The sequence below is a fragment of the Molothrus aeneus genome, chromosome 6 (assembly GCF_037042795.1).
Source record: "Molothrus aeneus isolate 106 chromosome 6, BPBGC_Maene_1.0, whole genome shotgun sequence".
Classification (NCBI taxonomy): Eukaryota; Metazoa; Chordata; class Aves; order Passeriformes; family Icteridae; genus Molothrus; species Molothrus aeneus.
The window spans coordinates 4,904,645-4,921,040 of record NC_089651.1 but is presented as its reverse complement, the minus strand read 5'-3'; the positions used below and the strand labels follow the sequence as shown (position 1 = coordinate 4,921,040).

Here is a 16,396-nt window from a genome sequence, read left to right as displayed (position 1 = left end):
AATGTCAACAATTTCTTTGTTATTTGTTTTAAATATATAACAGTAGAAAGTGAATTTGTTTTATATAATCCCTTTTTCGATGCATTACGAATTTTAAAAAATAAAAGGAAATAAAATAAAAGGAAATAAAATAAAAGGAAATCTGTGGCTCGAAAAGACACTTTGAATGTGCAAACCTGACGATTTGTAAAGAGCTGGAAGTACAAACATAAAACTTTTTCCTTCCCGAAAAATAATATCCGATATTGATACGTCGAAATGAATGAAACGAATATAAGCAGCCCGGCGGGGTAACGCAAAGGATTATTTGTTTTAAAAAGTCAAATCTGTTAACTGTTTTAACCAGGAGTGTGAGAGACCACGTGGGTAATGGAGTGAAACAGCTATCGTGACTCGTGATGGATGTTACTACACAGAGGGGCTTGACAAGCGGGAGAAAAATGGAGTGGCTGAGCGATAAGCGGAGCTGAGCGCTGGAGCAGGCTCTGTCCCCGCCGGCACACACCGCGGGCAGCCGCGCCTTGCCCCGCTCTGTCCCGGGCAGCACACACCGCGGGCAGCCTGGCTGCAACCGCGCCTTGCCCCGCTCTGTCCCGGCCGGCACACACCGCGGGCAGCCGCGCCTTGCCCCGCTCTGTCCCGGGCAGCACACACCGCGGGCAGCCGCGCCTTGCCCCGCTCTGTCCCGGGCAGCACACACCGCGGGCAGCCGCGCCTTGCCCCGCTCTGTCCCGGGCAGCACACACCGCGGGCAGCCGCGCCTTGCCCCGCTCTGTCCCGGGCAGCACACACCGCGGGCAGCCGCGCCTTGCCCCGCTCTGTCCCGGGCAGCACACACCGCGGGCAGCCGCGCCTTGCCCCGCTCTGTCCCGGGCAGCACACACCGCGGGCAGCCGCGCCTTGCCCCGCTCTGTCCCGGGCAGCACACACCGCGGGCAGCCGGGCCGCAGCCGCGCCTTGCTCCGCTCCCCGCTTCCCGCCCGGAGCAGCGAGCGCGGCAGGGCTGAGGGCCGGCGGGAGGCGGGCACGGAGCCCCGGCAGCGCTCTCCCGGCAGGACAGGTCCCCTCGGGGCCGAGGAGGTGCTGCAGGCTCCCCCGGGCCGGGCTGTCCCCGCAGCGCAGCTCCCGGCCAGCCCCCGGCCCCTCCGGCGGGCGCGGTGATTGATGCCGGGCACCACCGTTCACAATAAACGCAAGTCTCCCCGCTGATTAATTACACCTAAATTCGCTGGATTTACGCCGTGAATTTATATCATTTTGTTATTAGGAGACGGCATTTTTTCTCTTTTTCCTTTTTAATTTTTTTTAACTTCGTGGCAGGTAGAAGCGACCTATAAAAGCCAGAATCCAGTGGGAAGCTTTTGCATATAAAAACAAATTAAGTGACTTCAATCTCGAAGTATGCGTAATATCATTTGTCAGTATCACTGGACACTATTATTCATTAGTGTGTCTGAAGTGCTATTATGCTACTACAATGTCCTGCATATCAGCTCAGGAATTGTTAAACTCTCCTGCAGTTTCCCCATTTGCAATAGCAGTCCGTGCTGGTCTGTGCCAACTACGTTTTGCAATTCCACGAATTCTTCCTGTAATGCTGCTGTAATTAATTCCTCCAGGACCCTGATTTTTATTAGAAGTGCCCGCCCGATGCATTTACAGCAGGAGATTTCCCTTTAACTTTCTTTCCCTTGACAGTTCATTTATAAGAGCCTCCCCCACAATATCCACTTTTTTTTTTTTTTTTTTCCCTCCTTTGCTTTTTCATAAAGCAATACACTTATTCATCTTGTCACAGCTCTCGGCCACTGTGTTCCGTGCCGCCCTTGGGTGATGGTGTCCGAGACGAGGCGCCCCGGCGCCGCCGCAGCTCTCCCGGTGCCCGCCCGGCCAAACGCGCCCCGCTCCCGGTTCTGCAGCGCCGGCCGCGGCTCCCCGGCGGAGCCCGAGCCTCGGAAAGGAGCCCGGAGCGGCTGTCGGGCAGGCTGGACGTGTTGGGAAGCGCTGGGAGCAGAGCTCCGCTATTCGCGCTAAACCCGGCTCTGTCTGCCCCGTTTGGGGTCTCCTGAGCGGGGAGAGACCCCCGGCCCTCGCCCCGTCCTTGTCCTCCCGCTGCCGGGGGCTGGAGCCGGGGACTGAGTGAGGGAGGAGCAGGTGCCCGGCTCGGTCTGAAGCCCACACCAGCCCGGACGGGGTCTGCCGTGGGCTCCCCAAATCCATTGCACCGCTGCCGGTGGGGTCTGAGCCACCCCGGCAGCGAACGAGGGGAGACATTTCTGTGCTGAGCCACGGAGCTGCGAGGTTCTCATCTCGAAAAAGCCGGAATTGCCGGAGCTTTGGCCAAATCGGCCCTGGGCGGGAGGCAGGTGGGCACCGCCGGGCTTCGCGCCCCTAAAGCCCGGAGATAAGAACGGCCCGGTCCGGGCGCTGCTTGCCCGGGGCCACCGGGCAGTGGCTCGGATTAACACCTCACACCTGACATGTGACAGAGAACAGGACGTCCCTAACGCCATTTACGCCTCGCCGTGGTTTATTATTGACGGTACCGTGAGATGATCTCACGGAACCAACAGCTCCGCTCAAAATCTGGGCTTTGGATGGGGTTTGAATGGGGAGGAGGAAAGCGAGGTCTCCAGGGATTTGCCTGAGCTGATTCCAGTCTGAATCCTTGGCCCTTCGAGCGGCCACAAAGAAGACACTAAAAATAACTTATTTTCATTACAAAGATGCTTTTAAAGAGAAACGAGAGGAAGGGGGGGGGAAACATTTCTACAGCGGGGATTAATGTAAGTTGGAGTGGAATAAAAGGAAGTCAACGCTGAGCAAAAAGGGAACTTAAAAGGAAACCAGTAGTAGATCATATAGAGTTTGTTTTGGCCTGCACTGCAGTATTACCGAGTTCTTGACCTCTGCACAGAAAGAGCTATAATCTGAACCGAGACTCCTCCACTTTTAAAGTCTTTGCAAGTGTGACTCACAGTAAATTTTCAACATCCAGCATGTTTACTACATTAAACAGCGCGAGGTAGAAAAGTTCACATCACCGTTTTGACGGACCCACAAACCCCCGCCTGAGATCTGCGCGGCTTTGTCACCCGTGTCCAGCTCCAGCCACGGGCGCGGCGGGCCGGGCCATAAACACGGAGCAAGCAGTGGCCGGGGCGAGAGATTTCACAGATAGTTTTGCTTCCAGCCTAAGAATTACGACCGTTCTACCATTTCTTTCTTGCCGACTTTGCCGCGGTTCGGGAGAGAGGGCGAGGCGCTTGAGCCCCGAGTGTCCCCGCCCTGCAGACGGGCGGGACCCTCCTGCCCACGGCCCTGCTTCCCGCGGGTCGGGCTGGGGCGGGGGAGCCGGGAGGGTCCCTCGCATCCAGCTGGAGAGATGGCGATGAGGGAGAAGCCAGAGCATCAGGTGGAGGTGACTCCCTCCTCATCCTCTCCCTTTGCTCTCTCCCTCCCCCTCCGCCCGAAGCATCATCCCTCGGGTCTTGCTGGAGGCGGCGGATCCAAAATTGGGATGGCCGTCCCGGCGAGGCGCTGCAAGGCCGAGCGGACCCGCAGCCCTGGCTGGGGTGAGAGGGCGAGGGACCCCAAACCAGTGCTGTTCGGGCGCCCCGAAAGACGCAGAGAGGAGGCGGTGCAGGGAAACAGCGGCCGCCGCATGGCGCCGGGGGCAGAGGCAGCACCACCTCCCATTCCCCACCTCGTCTTCTCCGCCACATCCCCCCCTCTCCACTGCTAAAGGCGGACGGGAGTGCCTGTTGTCCCAGGCAGTGTGGGGACGGACAAACCCCCCATTCCGGGGCTGAGCCCCATCCCCTGAGCTCTCTCGGAGCAGCGGGCGTGGGCAGGGTCGCCAGCCCCGGCGCTCGGATGCGGCCACCGAGAAATCACTTGACAAAGCAGAGCTGTCGAGCTTGACCTGAACTGCGAAAAGCAAAAGAAATCTTCAAGAAGGAGGTGCGGGATAAATATGGTCTTGAAAAAAAAAAACCAAAAATAATCACGATTTTGCCAAATCGAGATTAATGTTTAAGGACAGCGCGGTCGTTTTCAGGGCGTTGGCGATGCGGAAAAGGAGTCCCGCCCGTTTCTGTACCTCAACGACTCATCCGCCTTCCTGACCACATTTTCCAGGCGGTTTTGAATGTGTTCAATAAGGGACAAGGAGAGGCCTCGCCGAGCTCAGCCACCTGTGCGGGCCCCGCTGCGGGAGCAGCCTGGGGCTGCCCTCGACGTGGAGCAAGCGCTGCCTCGCTTACACCCCCACGCATCAGTATTGGCTCCTGAGAGGTTTAAAGGCTTAAATCCTTATCTCACTGGAGTAAGCCGTAAACCTCCCAGAGAGCAGGGCAGGATCATGGCTGAGGTCGGGAGGAAATCGGTCCCCGTGGCGCAGCGCTGCCCTCCCGCGCCGGGTGCGGGTCCCCAAGCGCTGGGAGGGAGGTGGCAGCGCTAGGGAGGCGACCTCTGCTCACCCCTGTCCCAGCGGAGGCACATGGAAGAGACAGCTCTCGACGCTATCAGCATTCTCCTATCGGATTCACACCTGCAGGCGCTGCCGCTTCCAGGAGCGGGGCGAGGGCGACCCCCGGGGTCCGGGGGGACTGGGGAAGGGGGTGGCTGCCCCCTTGCGAGGCCCGCTCGGAGCTGCCCTCCCCAAGCCTCCTCCGAACCATATTTATAGATTTCCCTGCGCGGCTCGCAATCTCTGTCACTTCAGCGCAGGAGTTCGCCCCGCCAATTATTCTGCAAGCTAATCTCTCTGGATAGGCTTCTTTCCTTCCTTCATTACCTCATTCCCTCCTTCCCTTGACGTCAACTCACGTTCATTAGCGAAGTGGCTTCTGGAAGTGACAGAATTTTGTTGTCTCACGTCCAGTGTCGATTAATCTGAGGTGATATAAGTGGCCTACAAGAGGAGCCGCTCGCGGCTTCCTTCGCAGAGGCACATATTGTTTTGTGTGCGAGAGTTACTTAGCAACTCCGAGATACGGGACTGGCTCCAAGTTCACAAAAAGTTGAGGAATAAATTTTGGGGAACTTCTTTCACTCACTAAACACGTTGTAAAACTCCAACGCCCAGCCCCCATGTCAGACCGAAAAAAACCAAAAACCAACCGGGAAGGCGCGCTTGCCACGGGCCCGTCTGTTGGCAAAGAGATCTCGTTGCTGGCAGCAAAGTTCCAGACGCACCTTTCTCCCAGCAAGGAAATCCGATAGGTTTATTGCCCCGATTTCAATAAATAACCTCTCTGCAGGCCAGCTCCCATCACCCCTGGGAGCCATCGGAACGGCTCTGGGCCTGCAAGACGAAACTCTTGGTCGAAGCTGAGTTTTAGTCGCCCGCCCCACGCTGTGCCCATGGCTGCTGCTCTCCAGCCAGCACTCCCACACCTTCCCGGCCTCGGGGCTTCGGGGACTCCTGGAGCCAGGCCGGAGGGGAGGAGTGGGGCTCAGCCGGGCTGCCCCAAGCGCTTCCCCCGCTGCGGTTAAGGGCAAATCCCAAATTCATCAGGCCCAGGGAGTGCGGGGAGCCCGGCTCCCGTTTCCCCGGCTCCAGGCACCTGCAGCGGGGATGCTCTGCCGGAGCCGAGCGGCGCCAAGCCCGGCTGGGGAGGGCGAGCCGGCCGGGAAACCTGCGAGACACAGCGGGGCCGGCCACGGAAGGCGCAGCATCCTTTTTTCCTTTTTTCGTTTTGTGCGGGTTTAGGGATATCGTTTTGTTTGGGGGCTTTTTGTTGGTTTCTTTGTTTTTGTTGGCTTTCTGCTTGTTTGTTTGTTTGGGGGTTTGGGGCAGTTTTGCCTTGGTATGGTTTGGTTTTTACGTGCGAATCTTCTTTTTTTGGGTTTGGTTTTTAGAGGGTTTTTTTGGGGGTTTTGTGTTTGGTGGGTTTTTTGTTTTGGTTTTGTTTTTTGCCTTTTTTTTTTTTTTGGTTGGTTAATTTTGGGGTTTTTTTGTTGGGATTTTTTTAGGGTTTAGGTTTTTTGTTGGGTTTTGGTTTTTGGTTTGTTTTTTTTTGAGAAGGGAAGGAATAAATCTGTTTCCTTGCATAAAGGAAAAGCTGTTCGAACGGCATGCGGGGGAGAGAGAGCGCGTCCCAGCAACAACCCGCGCACAAGGAGGAGGGCAAGCCAAGCTCCCTGCCGGCCGAGGTACCTGTTGTAGGGCGTCCGGAGGAGCAGCGCCTGGCTGCCCGTGCAGCTGTCGGTCGGCGTGTGACAGCCGTACACCGGGGGAGGCACCGAGTACTGCTGGTCCCCTGAGGAGAGAGCAGCGCAGAGTTAACCCTTGGGGCTCAACGGGGCTCTCCAGCACCGGGCAGCTCCGGCTCCGTGCCAGAGCTCCTCGGGAGGTAGAAATTACCTAGGGAGGGCTGCTGGCTGATGGGGTCCTCGTGTTTGAAGGAGTGGTTGGTGAACTGAGCGGCGGGGTGGGACGGCGTGTGCCCGTAGCTGGGGGTCCCGTCAAAGGCCACGGTGCTGTAACCTGGCGGAGAGAGCACAGCGGGGTTAGCGGGAGCCTCCGCCGGGTCCCCCCGATCCCCCCTGGGGAGGCTGGGGACAGACAAGGACAGGGCCAGGCTCCCGGAGCCCCTCTGTCCCCTGTGCCACATCTCTCTCTGCGGGGAGAGCCGTGCCGAGCCCGCGCCCAGGCGCGGAAAGTCGGAAGTCTCGTTCGTGTTTAAAGAGAACAGATCGGTTTCGGTAATAAAAAGGATGTTTTCGTTAATTGTTGCTCGTATTAAAAGTGGAAGATTCCCATCTGCTCGGTGTAGTCATCTGGCGCTTCCAATTTAGAAGTTACCCTTTAATCTTGAGCTTTTTTTATTTTGTTAAGGGCGGCTTTCTGAAGAGTCTGCAATAAAGAGGCGGAATATTACGTGCAAAAATAAAACTCCTCCTTTCAGCGAAAATTGCTCTCCAAAATAACAAACAGCCTATTTTGTTTCCTACACCGAGCAGATTCAGATGGAAAGAGACCACCTCTGCTGACCCCGGGCCGGCACAGAATCGTAAATCAGGTGCTTGGACACCAACTTTCATTAATGACTTGGAGCTGGCTAAACAACTTCAGCTAAAAAAGTAATTACAAAGTAATATTATCTCAGAGGCTTCTCGGCTCATCAGCATTTACTCCGAGAACCAAGCTCCTCCGAGAGCCACTCTTAAAAAAAAAAAAAGAAAACAAACAAAACAAACAAACAAAAAAAACCAAAAACAAACAAAAAAAACCAACAAAACCAAGCAAAACAACAAAAGCCCAACCAAAACAAAACAAAAAGTCCGACGCGGGCAGGGGAAAGAAACCAAAGGGACTACGAGCGCTTTCTCCCTCACACTCGTCTCCCTTAACCCGCTTATTCCAGCTCGGGTATCCCTCACGGACCCGTCAGGATGGGGCGTGTGGCTGGAGAGGGATTTTGGGATTTTGTCACTCGAGAGGGAGCACTCGGGGCTGTTTTCGGGCGCCCGTCTCAGCTCCCTTTCGGATGCTCGGCGCTGGGCAGGTCTCTGCTTCACCAACGATCCGCGAGCACAGCGGCTTTCGGAGAGAATGAAATCGAGAGGCAGCAAAGGGATTCGAATGTTGCTTCTCGGTTTCATTCTCTCCGCTGCCAGGCTGGGTCCAGAGACATTACAGCACTTCATTAACCCGCGCGGTTAATGAGCGGGAGGAACGGAGGGAGCCGCAGCGGGAATAAAAATATTCCAGAAGGCTTTAAAACCTTCACCTTGGCGGCGATTTTAAGTCGGCCCGGAGGCTGCGGGGCTGGCATAGGAGTGGGACTGGCCAGATGTCCCTCACATCGCCCTGACCCCAGGAGCAGAGCTCCTTTCGCCGGGACGCGGGCAGCGCTGACAGGCCGGTACCCAGCGGGCTCCCATCCCACAGCTGCCTCTCGCTCCTTATCTCCTCCCTCAGCCCTCAGGGTAGAGGCTCAACCTTCAACTCCCTTTTCCCCGTTTCCCTCTGTCTCTTTTTTAGCTTTCAGAAAACACTGACACTTTCTACGTTACTTTTGGCCCGCCACAGAGTTTCGGTGACCTTCAAAACTCAGCTCGGAGCAGGACGAGGTTTTGGCCGCATTTTCCGGTGTTGCCTGACCCAAAGCTTCAGGAATGTGATAAGAAAGTTGAGTTCTGAACCGAGCTGCCGATAGTGAGGTCTCTTTAATTAGGGCGTTATCAGAACTAGGCCTGATTAAAATGTGCTGAAAATAATTGAAAGTTGTACATCTGGTGGAGAACGGGGCCCGCTGGAGGCATCCAGTTGTTGGAGGAGCCCAGCTGGATGAAAGAGGCAGGCAAACGAGAAGAGGGAAATTGGGCAGAGGTTTCAAAGCCTTAGCTTCCTACCCCCCACCCCATCCCATCCCAGACTTGGCAGAAATGTCATCACAGAGCCAAGGTAGCGTCTTTCCCACGGTCGGAGGAACCTCTAAAGAAAGAAAAAAAAAGAGTTCAACCTTGAGGAGAGCCAAAGCAAGAACATTTTATCCGTACACAAAATAAAAAGTTAAAAAAAAAAAAAAAAAGAAAAAAAAAGAAAGAAAAAGAAGAAGCAAACCCCCTTTGCCGAATTTTTCCTTGCCATAGGAGCCCTCTCTGTGCGTGCCACCGAACACAGCCGTGGCTGAGCCCCAGGGCTCTGGGCCCGCACAGGTGCGGGTGTGTGCGGTGCCTGCCCGAGGAGAGCCCAGCGTGGGCTCCGTGGGTTGGGCATTAAAGGCTCGGTTTCTCCCCGGGCTGGGTAAACCCGCACGCCAGCATGGAGCGGGCTCACAGCTATTTTTGTCCCTCGCTAACTCGAATTTATCTCCCTCGCCCTTCTCTCCGCTTTCTCGTCCCTACTTCCGCCCAGCGATTATGAATCCCCTGCAAGGTCTAAAATCTTTTCAGCTGTTTTTCGAAACACATCTTTCCCCGTCAGAGTCCCTGTGTCCCGGCGGGCTCCGGGCCGCTCCCCTCCCGTCCCGCAGCTGGGACCCCGCGGGGCACGCAGCAGCTCCGGGGCCTCGGCAGGGCCGAGCCACTCCCCAGCTCCAGGGATGCTGCCCATTTTCCCAGCCGGGATCGGCAGCACGGCCCAGGAACCCCGCTCTGCAGTTTCCTACATCGGAGCCCAGCGCCGGGAGAACCCCGGGGGCAGAGGCCGGGGGTCGAAGGCAGCAGCGCGGTGGCACCGGGACCGCGACCCGGTACTGCCCGGGGCAGGTGTGTGCTGAACAACCCCTCGCTGCAAACATCGCCCGGGCCTCGGCCGCTGCTCTGCCCCTCGCCCTGCAGCCCGAATGGCCCGGGCCCTCCCGGGACGGTGTGTCCCAGCCCCTCTGGGGGTACGCGATTACCCCCGCGGGGCACAGCAACCCCGAGCTGCGGGCTGGGTGCGGGGATCCCCATCCGAAAAGCAGAGAGACCCCGGCCACTCATCCCGCTCGGGCAGGGCCACTCCGGCACTCTCTGCCCGTGCCGGTGCCCCCAGCCTCGGCTGCCCGGCTCCCCTCGGCCGGGCAGCGCGGGGCCAAGCCCGGCACACACCGCCACTCGCTCCGGGGCCAGCTGAACCATCGCTCGGGAACGGGACCCGAAAGGTCTCGTGCAAGCTCTTCGCACGCCGGCCCCTTTTCCTTTCTCCCTGGCGTTCGCACCCGCAAATGTTTATACTGCAGGCACTGGAAGAAGAAGGATGAGGTGCTGACCCCGGTGCCACACGCGGGTGAGCATTGCCCGGCCCTTCAACCCTCGGGAGCCTCTCAGGGCGGTGCGAGCACCGGGCACCGCGGGGAGTTACGGTGCAGCCGGTCCTGGCCGCGGAGATGCGGACAAGAAACGACGAGGCACCCCCGCTTGTGCATTCCAGCCCGGGAATACTCAGCCCTCCCGAGGTTAATTCGACAAGGGGCTTGAAAACACAGCGCTTTTCGGATTCAGGAGGAAGTTTGGAGGTTTACCCCCGCCACCACCCCATCATCCCGAGATACGCAGCGGGAATTCTCCCGGGCCACGGGCCCCAGCTCCATCCCAGGACTTGTGCCGTCTCCGGCCCGAACAAACCTTTGCGAAGGCGAGAGGCTGCTCCAAGCCGGGGAGGGGGCCGGGGGGCTCCAGCCCGCCTGGCAGAGCCGCCCGCTGCATCCGCTGCCCCGCAGGAGGGGTGGGGGCCGAGCAACTCCCGGCTCCTAAAGCTCCCGGGAGCGACGTGGCTGCCGCACAGGGAGGGAAGGGAGGCACGGCGGGGCTGGCTCGCCTAAACCCGGCTCGGCTGCCGCGGAGAAACACCGGGCTTGGTGTTTACATCAGGCGCGGCCCTGCGGGGCTGAGCGGGCGCCTCCGGGGGCCGCCCCCCGAGCCCGGGGCGCCCGGCAGCGCGGCCCTTACCCTGGTTGCGGATGGCTTGCTGGCTCTCCAAGCAGTTGGGCAGGTAGGGCCCGTTGGGGAACATCCGAGCCTGGCCCGAGGGCGGCTGGCTGGGCGGCGGGGCGCCGAAGGGCCCGTAGCGGCAAGCGCCGGCCGTGCCCGTGAACTGGCCGGAAAAGTGCACGGTGAAGGCGCTCAGGTACTGCTCCTCGTGCGGGTCCGATCCGTTCCAGCTCGGCTCCTGCTTGATGAAGGAGTGCGGCCCCAGCGAGCCGTAGGAGGCCCCCGGGGGAAAGTCCAGCACGGGCGCCCACTGCGCCGCGCTGCTCACGGGCATGGTGCAGTTGCTGTTGCCCGGCAGGGAGGGCACGGAGGGCAGCAGCGCGTTGAGGTCTCGGACGTCGGAGCCCATCTGCTCGCAGACCTTCTGCCGGCCGCCGGGCAGCCAGTCTCCCCCCGGGCCGCACTTGTTCCAGGACACCTGGCCCCTGCCCGCCAAGCCGGAGGCCGGCTCCGGCTGCAGGCACCAGGCCGGCGAGCTCAGCCCTTTGGGGGAAGTTTGCTCCGCGACGCAGCTCCCCGGGTCCAGCCCTGCGGGAGCCGGCAGCAGCGACAGGGAAAGGTTGTTCTCCAGGATCGCCTCCGGGCTTGCACCCGCTCGCAGCGCGGTGTGCGTGTGTCTGTGTGTGTCTGTCTGTCTGTCTGTCTGTACGAATGTCCGCCTGTCCGAGCTAGGGGGGCACAGCCGCCGCGCACGCCTCACCTCGGATGCCTGCTCGCCCTCAACTTTGCAAAGCTCAAATAGAGGCGCTTGCAGGGGAGGAGGAGTCAGCCACGCCGATCCTCCATTCACACAACCTCCGCCGAGGGGCTGCCCACAGCCCGCTCTGCTGAACCCGGCCGGAGCAGACGCGCGGGGGGCGGGGAGGCACGGCAGGGCCGGGGATGGAGGGGGAGAGGAGGCTGTGGGAGAATATATCTCCCCTACACATCACTCCCACCCTTCTCCTGGTGCAAGCGCCACTAAATCTCACCCTAACGTCCCTCCGCTTTAGGAGAGACTGGCGGGAATGTTAGAGGGATCCAGGTGGCCAGTAAGTACGTGCTGGCTGACTTCCCCCGCCAGCTCCGTGCGTGTGCGTGGGGATTCCCGAGGGCGGCGAGCTCGCAGGCCCCGGGGACGGCGCGGAGAAGCCTCCGCCCTTGCAGGAACCTGGGGAAGTGACACGACCCGGGCCGGGCGGACCCCGTTCCTGAGAGGGGAAAGCGTCTTTCCAGGTGCCTCTCCCGCTACGGGAGGAAGCAGAGTTTCCAGGAGCTCCTGCGGGCTGCGAGCCGCCTGCCCGGGCCCTCCCTGTCCCCGGGGCTGGCCGGGCCGGGGCACCGAGGGCTCCTCCGGCCAGAGGAGGGCTGGGCGCCCTTTGCGAGGGCCCCGGGACCCTTGGCGTGTGCCCGGCCCCAGCCCTTGTCCCTGGGACCTGCCTGAGCGCGAGGGGAAGGAAGCAGCTGGGCGGGCGGGGGAGGACAGCAGCGCTGTGAGTAACCTGCTTGTGGGAGATTCACCTGGCGCTGCTCCCGGGAAGGCCCGGAGCCTCTCCTTCCTCTGCAGCCTCCCGGACAGCGGCTCCTCAGCGTTCATCCCGGGGGCGGCGGCCGGAGGGGACACGTTATCCCCGGACGGTCCTTGCTGCCGGGAGACACGGCCGGGCTCGGGTCGGCCCCGGCAGCGAGGGGTGCCGCGATTGTGGCGGTGCGGGAGCCCAGCCAGCCCGACTGCCCAGGCAGAAAGAGCCCCGCGGGGCGCGGCGGTACCTGCCGCGGGCAGGACGCGCTCTCTCCGAGGGCGAGGAGGGGAATCCTGCGGCCCTCCTGCAGAGCTACCCATGGATAACCAAGATAATCCATCACCCGGGGCTGCGGGGTTCTCGCGGGGTCGCACCGGCCCCGCCGCCCCGTCCCCTGCGCGTTGTCGCCGGCCGCTGTCAGACCACAAAGCGGGGTCACCCCCGCCACCCTCACCCTCCTCTGCGGCGACAGCAGCGACAGAGGCGCCGGGAAGGCTCACCTGCCGCAGGACACGCCGAGCCCCTTGTGTTCCCGGTGATTTCCTGTCCCTCGCGGCATCCAGCGTTATCGCAGGCATCGTCAGCGTCGGAGAGATGTTTTTAAGATTCAAAGGGTAAATGCTACAACAAAAGAAATTGAAATAGGTCGTTATTGGAGCAGCCAAGCATAATTTCATTTTCTCTTAAAAGTAATTAGTCATAACTGTCGGGTTTTGTTATTAATGAAATTATTTTTCTCACAAACTCTTTCAGGTAATTCCCTTTAAAAATCTCTCTTTTGGCGCATACATCTATTTATTACAAAACTCCACGTGTAACATAAGGGCGAAATATTCGTTCGTTATTTTTGCTGATATTAAATATCCTCTAAGTTCACAGGACGTGCCACCTCAGAGCCCACGGCAAACTAAGGCACCCTGGACGGCACTTGTGAATGCGGGGAAATCGCTCTGACCTCGCTGCCCGCGGGCTCCCGCTCTGCCTCCCGCTCTGGCCGCACCGGGGCTCCCGCACACCGCGGTCACCCCTGCCCGGGAGCCGCGGGGAGCTGCGGGACCGGGACAGGGGCTGCTGCTGGCTCGGCTCGTTTCTGTGACGGACCGACACACCAGGTTGGTTGAACTCAGTACCTTAAAGGTCTTTCAGAACCTAAACGATTTTATGATTGATTCTATGATCTCCGGCTCTGCGATGGACACCTGACATATAGGAATGGAAGTCTCTGGCCAGCCTAAGCGCGGAATTTAATTTCCCATAAAAACTTGAGCTCTCTAGGAGCAAACAGAAAATGCGTTTCCCTTGGAGGGCTGTTTTTTGAGCTAGCACAGGGGTTTTCTCTTTTCTTGAAATAACCTAGCTTGATAAATCATCTTGAACTGGAAAAAAAAAATGTTTTCTTGATCGCTTAGCTCTGCATTACACCATCTGGGAGGAAGAACTGCCGAAGTCCTACCAAACCTTCTCCTCTCTCTTTCCAGCAGTGAACAACACGACCCCTTGGCCATTAGCGCATCCTTCCTCCCCGCGGCTGCTGGCGAGGCTGGCTGGACCCCGGAGCTGCCGGCTCAGCTCAGCCCGGCTCAGCTCAGCTCAGCTCAGCTCAGCCCAGCCCAGCTCAGCCCAGCCCGGCTCAGCTCAGCTCAGCCCAGCCCAGCCCGGCTCAGCTCAGCCCGGCTCAGCCCTGTGCTGCACCGAGCACCAGCACCTGCGCCCTCCCGGGCCGCCTCAGCCGTGCGGGGCACGGAGCGCGCCCGGGGGCGCCCCGGGGCAGGAAAACCCGGACCCTTCTATCTCGGGATGGGCTGAGGACTTTTGGGAGACGGCCAGCGCCACTTTCCCCAGCTGTTCCCGTCTAGGCAGTGCCAGGGAGAGAGAGAAATCTCCTGCCTCGCTGCACTCCTGCAGCACAGGCCGGGAGCGCTCCCCTCGGGGCCGCCCGGCGTGCTGAGAGGAGCTGCTCCCTCTCTGCCCGCCTCCTCCCCAGAGATCCCGACCCCTATTCCAGACAAACTCCGGCTTGAATCACTCCAGGTCTCGCACACCGGGCCCCCGCGGCCGGGTTTGGGTGCCCAGCTGAAAGCGATGGCACAGGAGATGCCAGCTCAGGGGACAGCACCTCCTTTGTCGCTTTCCAGAGCCAGGCGGTCCGGAACATTTTGCCCTGTCCCCTCCAAACGCGGCCCGATCCAAAACTCTGACAGGCTTCATTGCCCGCGGCTCCATAGCCACGGTAATTCCTGATAGCGCTCACTGCTCGATTGTACTCTGCAAGCTTAAACAATAGCCGGAGGAGGATTGTTCTAGCGAGTCCCTCTCGATCCCGAGAAAAACGGGCTCGGGAACCTGCTTCAACCCGAGCACCGCTGCCGCGCCTCCCTCCCCCGCCGGCGTTTTCCCTCTGCTATGCTAACCAGTTAAGGGACCGCTAATTCTTACTAAACTCCTGAACAATCCCCCCGCGTTTCAGAGGTGAGCGAGACTGACTGAAACAGAGATAAATTCCCCAGCCCTTCCCCTCCTGCTCAGGGCGCTCACAGCACGCAGGGGGATCTGTCTCCTTTCACTCGGGGAGCTGATCAGAGTTTGATTATTTAAGCGCCAAGAGCAGCAGAAACAAAGCTGCGAAGCATCTCCAGGAGCGCAGAGGGCACAGGGGCAGGAACTCATCACGGCGGGCCCAATCTCTCATTCTCGCTGCCGAGAGCTGCGAGCACCACGGGAGCCGGCAAGGCGGGACCGGCCTTCCCCGTGCGGGCTGACGTGGGCACTGGAACGCTTTCCAGCTGCCTAGAGGACATTTTGTTTATCCCCTGAGGGTAAAAGAGGTTTTTTTGGTTTGTGTTTTTTTTGATGGACGGAGAAGCAAGGATGCGCTGACGGGAGCGGGGCGCTGCGGTACCCCCGAGGCGGGGACCCCTCCGGTGGCTGCGGGGATGATGGCGAGCATCCCCCGCGGGGTCCTGGACATCTCCCAGCACGGCCCCGGCTCTTCCCCCGCTCCGCCGGGGCAGCCTCGGCGAGCGGCGGGCCGGGCCCGGCCGGCGGGGCTCGGGCCATTATTGTACCGTAAATCTTGGAAACGCTGGAACTAATTACGGAGAGGATATGTCTCAATTTGTTCCGCATTAGTGCCGCGCCGGGACGCAGGCACCGAGCACGGGAAATTGATGGGCCCGGCCCGGCCCGGCCCCGGCGGGACTGGCGGCCCTGACCCCGCGTTCAACCCGGGGGCGGCCCCGCTCCGCCTCTCCCGCACCTGCGGGGCCCGGCCCGCACCCCCTCGGTGCCCGCGGCCGAGGCTGCGGCCGGGAGCACCACGCGGGCTCCGGGAAATTTATTAGCGTGCTGCTAGGACGGGGCTCGGTATAAATCAGCGAGCTGTATAGGGCCATAAAGCATCCCCGAGCGTCCCGCCCTCGCCGGGGTTCTGGTGAAGAGGAGTTCATGGAAAGCTGGGTATCGGTAACATCTTTTAGATGTGGAGTATGTGACGTTTTAAAAGTCTTAGGTATCAATATACAATTAATCTATCAATATACAATTAGATACATAATCAGGGATGTACTTATGGAGCAGCTATATAAGTATATATACAATATATAAATATACATATATATAAATAATAAAACTATCACATAGAAATTTTATAGGTATTTTGTACTTACACACAAAAAAAAAATTTAGGGATAAAAGCTCTTAGGTAATATGCTCAGTTCTTGGCATTACCGCTAATGGCTTTGAAAGTAATAAAAGTATTATATCGGCAGGAGAAAATAAAAATATTCTAAAATGCAGCATATTACAAATGGGGTCTGGGTACTGAGACTTAAGGAATTAATTCCTCCCAGGTTGGAGCATGCAGATCCCACTGTAAAGGCACACTGAACTCTAAATGCAATGATATACAAACACATCAGTAACAATACCCGGCATGGACACCAGTTCAAAGAATTCTTTGAGCCACCTGGGACACCATCTTTGAGCACAGGTACATACTGGAAATGTAAACCAAACACTTACACATTCAGAAGAATTAGAAAGGCTCCAGCTGCAGTGGACAAACACTGCAGTGTCCTCTGTACCTCACAGGTAAGGAAAGACACCCACAGCCTCAGGTCTGTGGGGTATTACAGCACAGGGACAGAAGATAAATTGTCCTTTCCCAGTTTCTTCACAGACTGGCCATGAACACCTTATCCTAAACACTACCCATCCATGCCTTTTATCTATCAACTTCATTCTTTAACAAACACACTAACAATACAAAGCCCAAACCCCCCTTTGTTCTGGCAAAGCCCTTTTGCAGCCCCGTGCAGAGATCAGTTCTTCCTCAGTGGGAAACAAGAGGGCTCCAGCAGCTGCTCTGTCTTAGCTGAGGGTCTAAACCCCTTTTCACTGGGTTTTGTTCACTGTACACACCTCAGAGGAAGGAATTCATCCCTGTAAGCCCCTGACTGGAAGTGCTG

The 16,396-nt window shown here is 58.6% G+C and overlaps 1 protein-coding gene across 6 annotated transcripts in view; it reads right to left on the bottom strand.

Annotated features, from left to right (window-relative positions):
- Positions 1-10,777, bottom strand: part of WT1 (WT1 transcription factor) — a 33,936-nt gene extending 23,159 nt beyond the window's left edge. For all 6 annotated transcript variants that reach the window (XM_066552301.1, XM_066552302.1, XM_066552296.1 and 3 more), the window contains exons 1-3: positions 10,387-10,777; positions 6,371-6,493; positions 6,164-6,266 (exon numbers count right to left, since the gene is read on the bottom strand). In XM_066552301.1, the coding sequence (XP_066408398.1) occupies positions 6,164-6,266; positions 6,371-6,493; positions 10,387-10,777 (617 nt within the window). The remainder of the gene's footprint in view (positions 1-6,163; positions 6,267-6,370; positions 6,494-10,386) is intronic.
- Between the last annotated feature and the right edge of the window lie 5,619 nt (positions 10,778-16,396).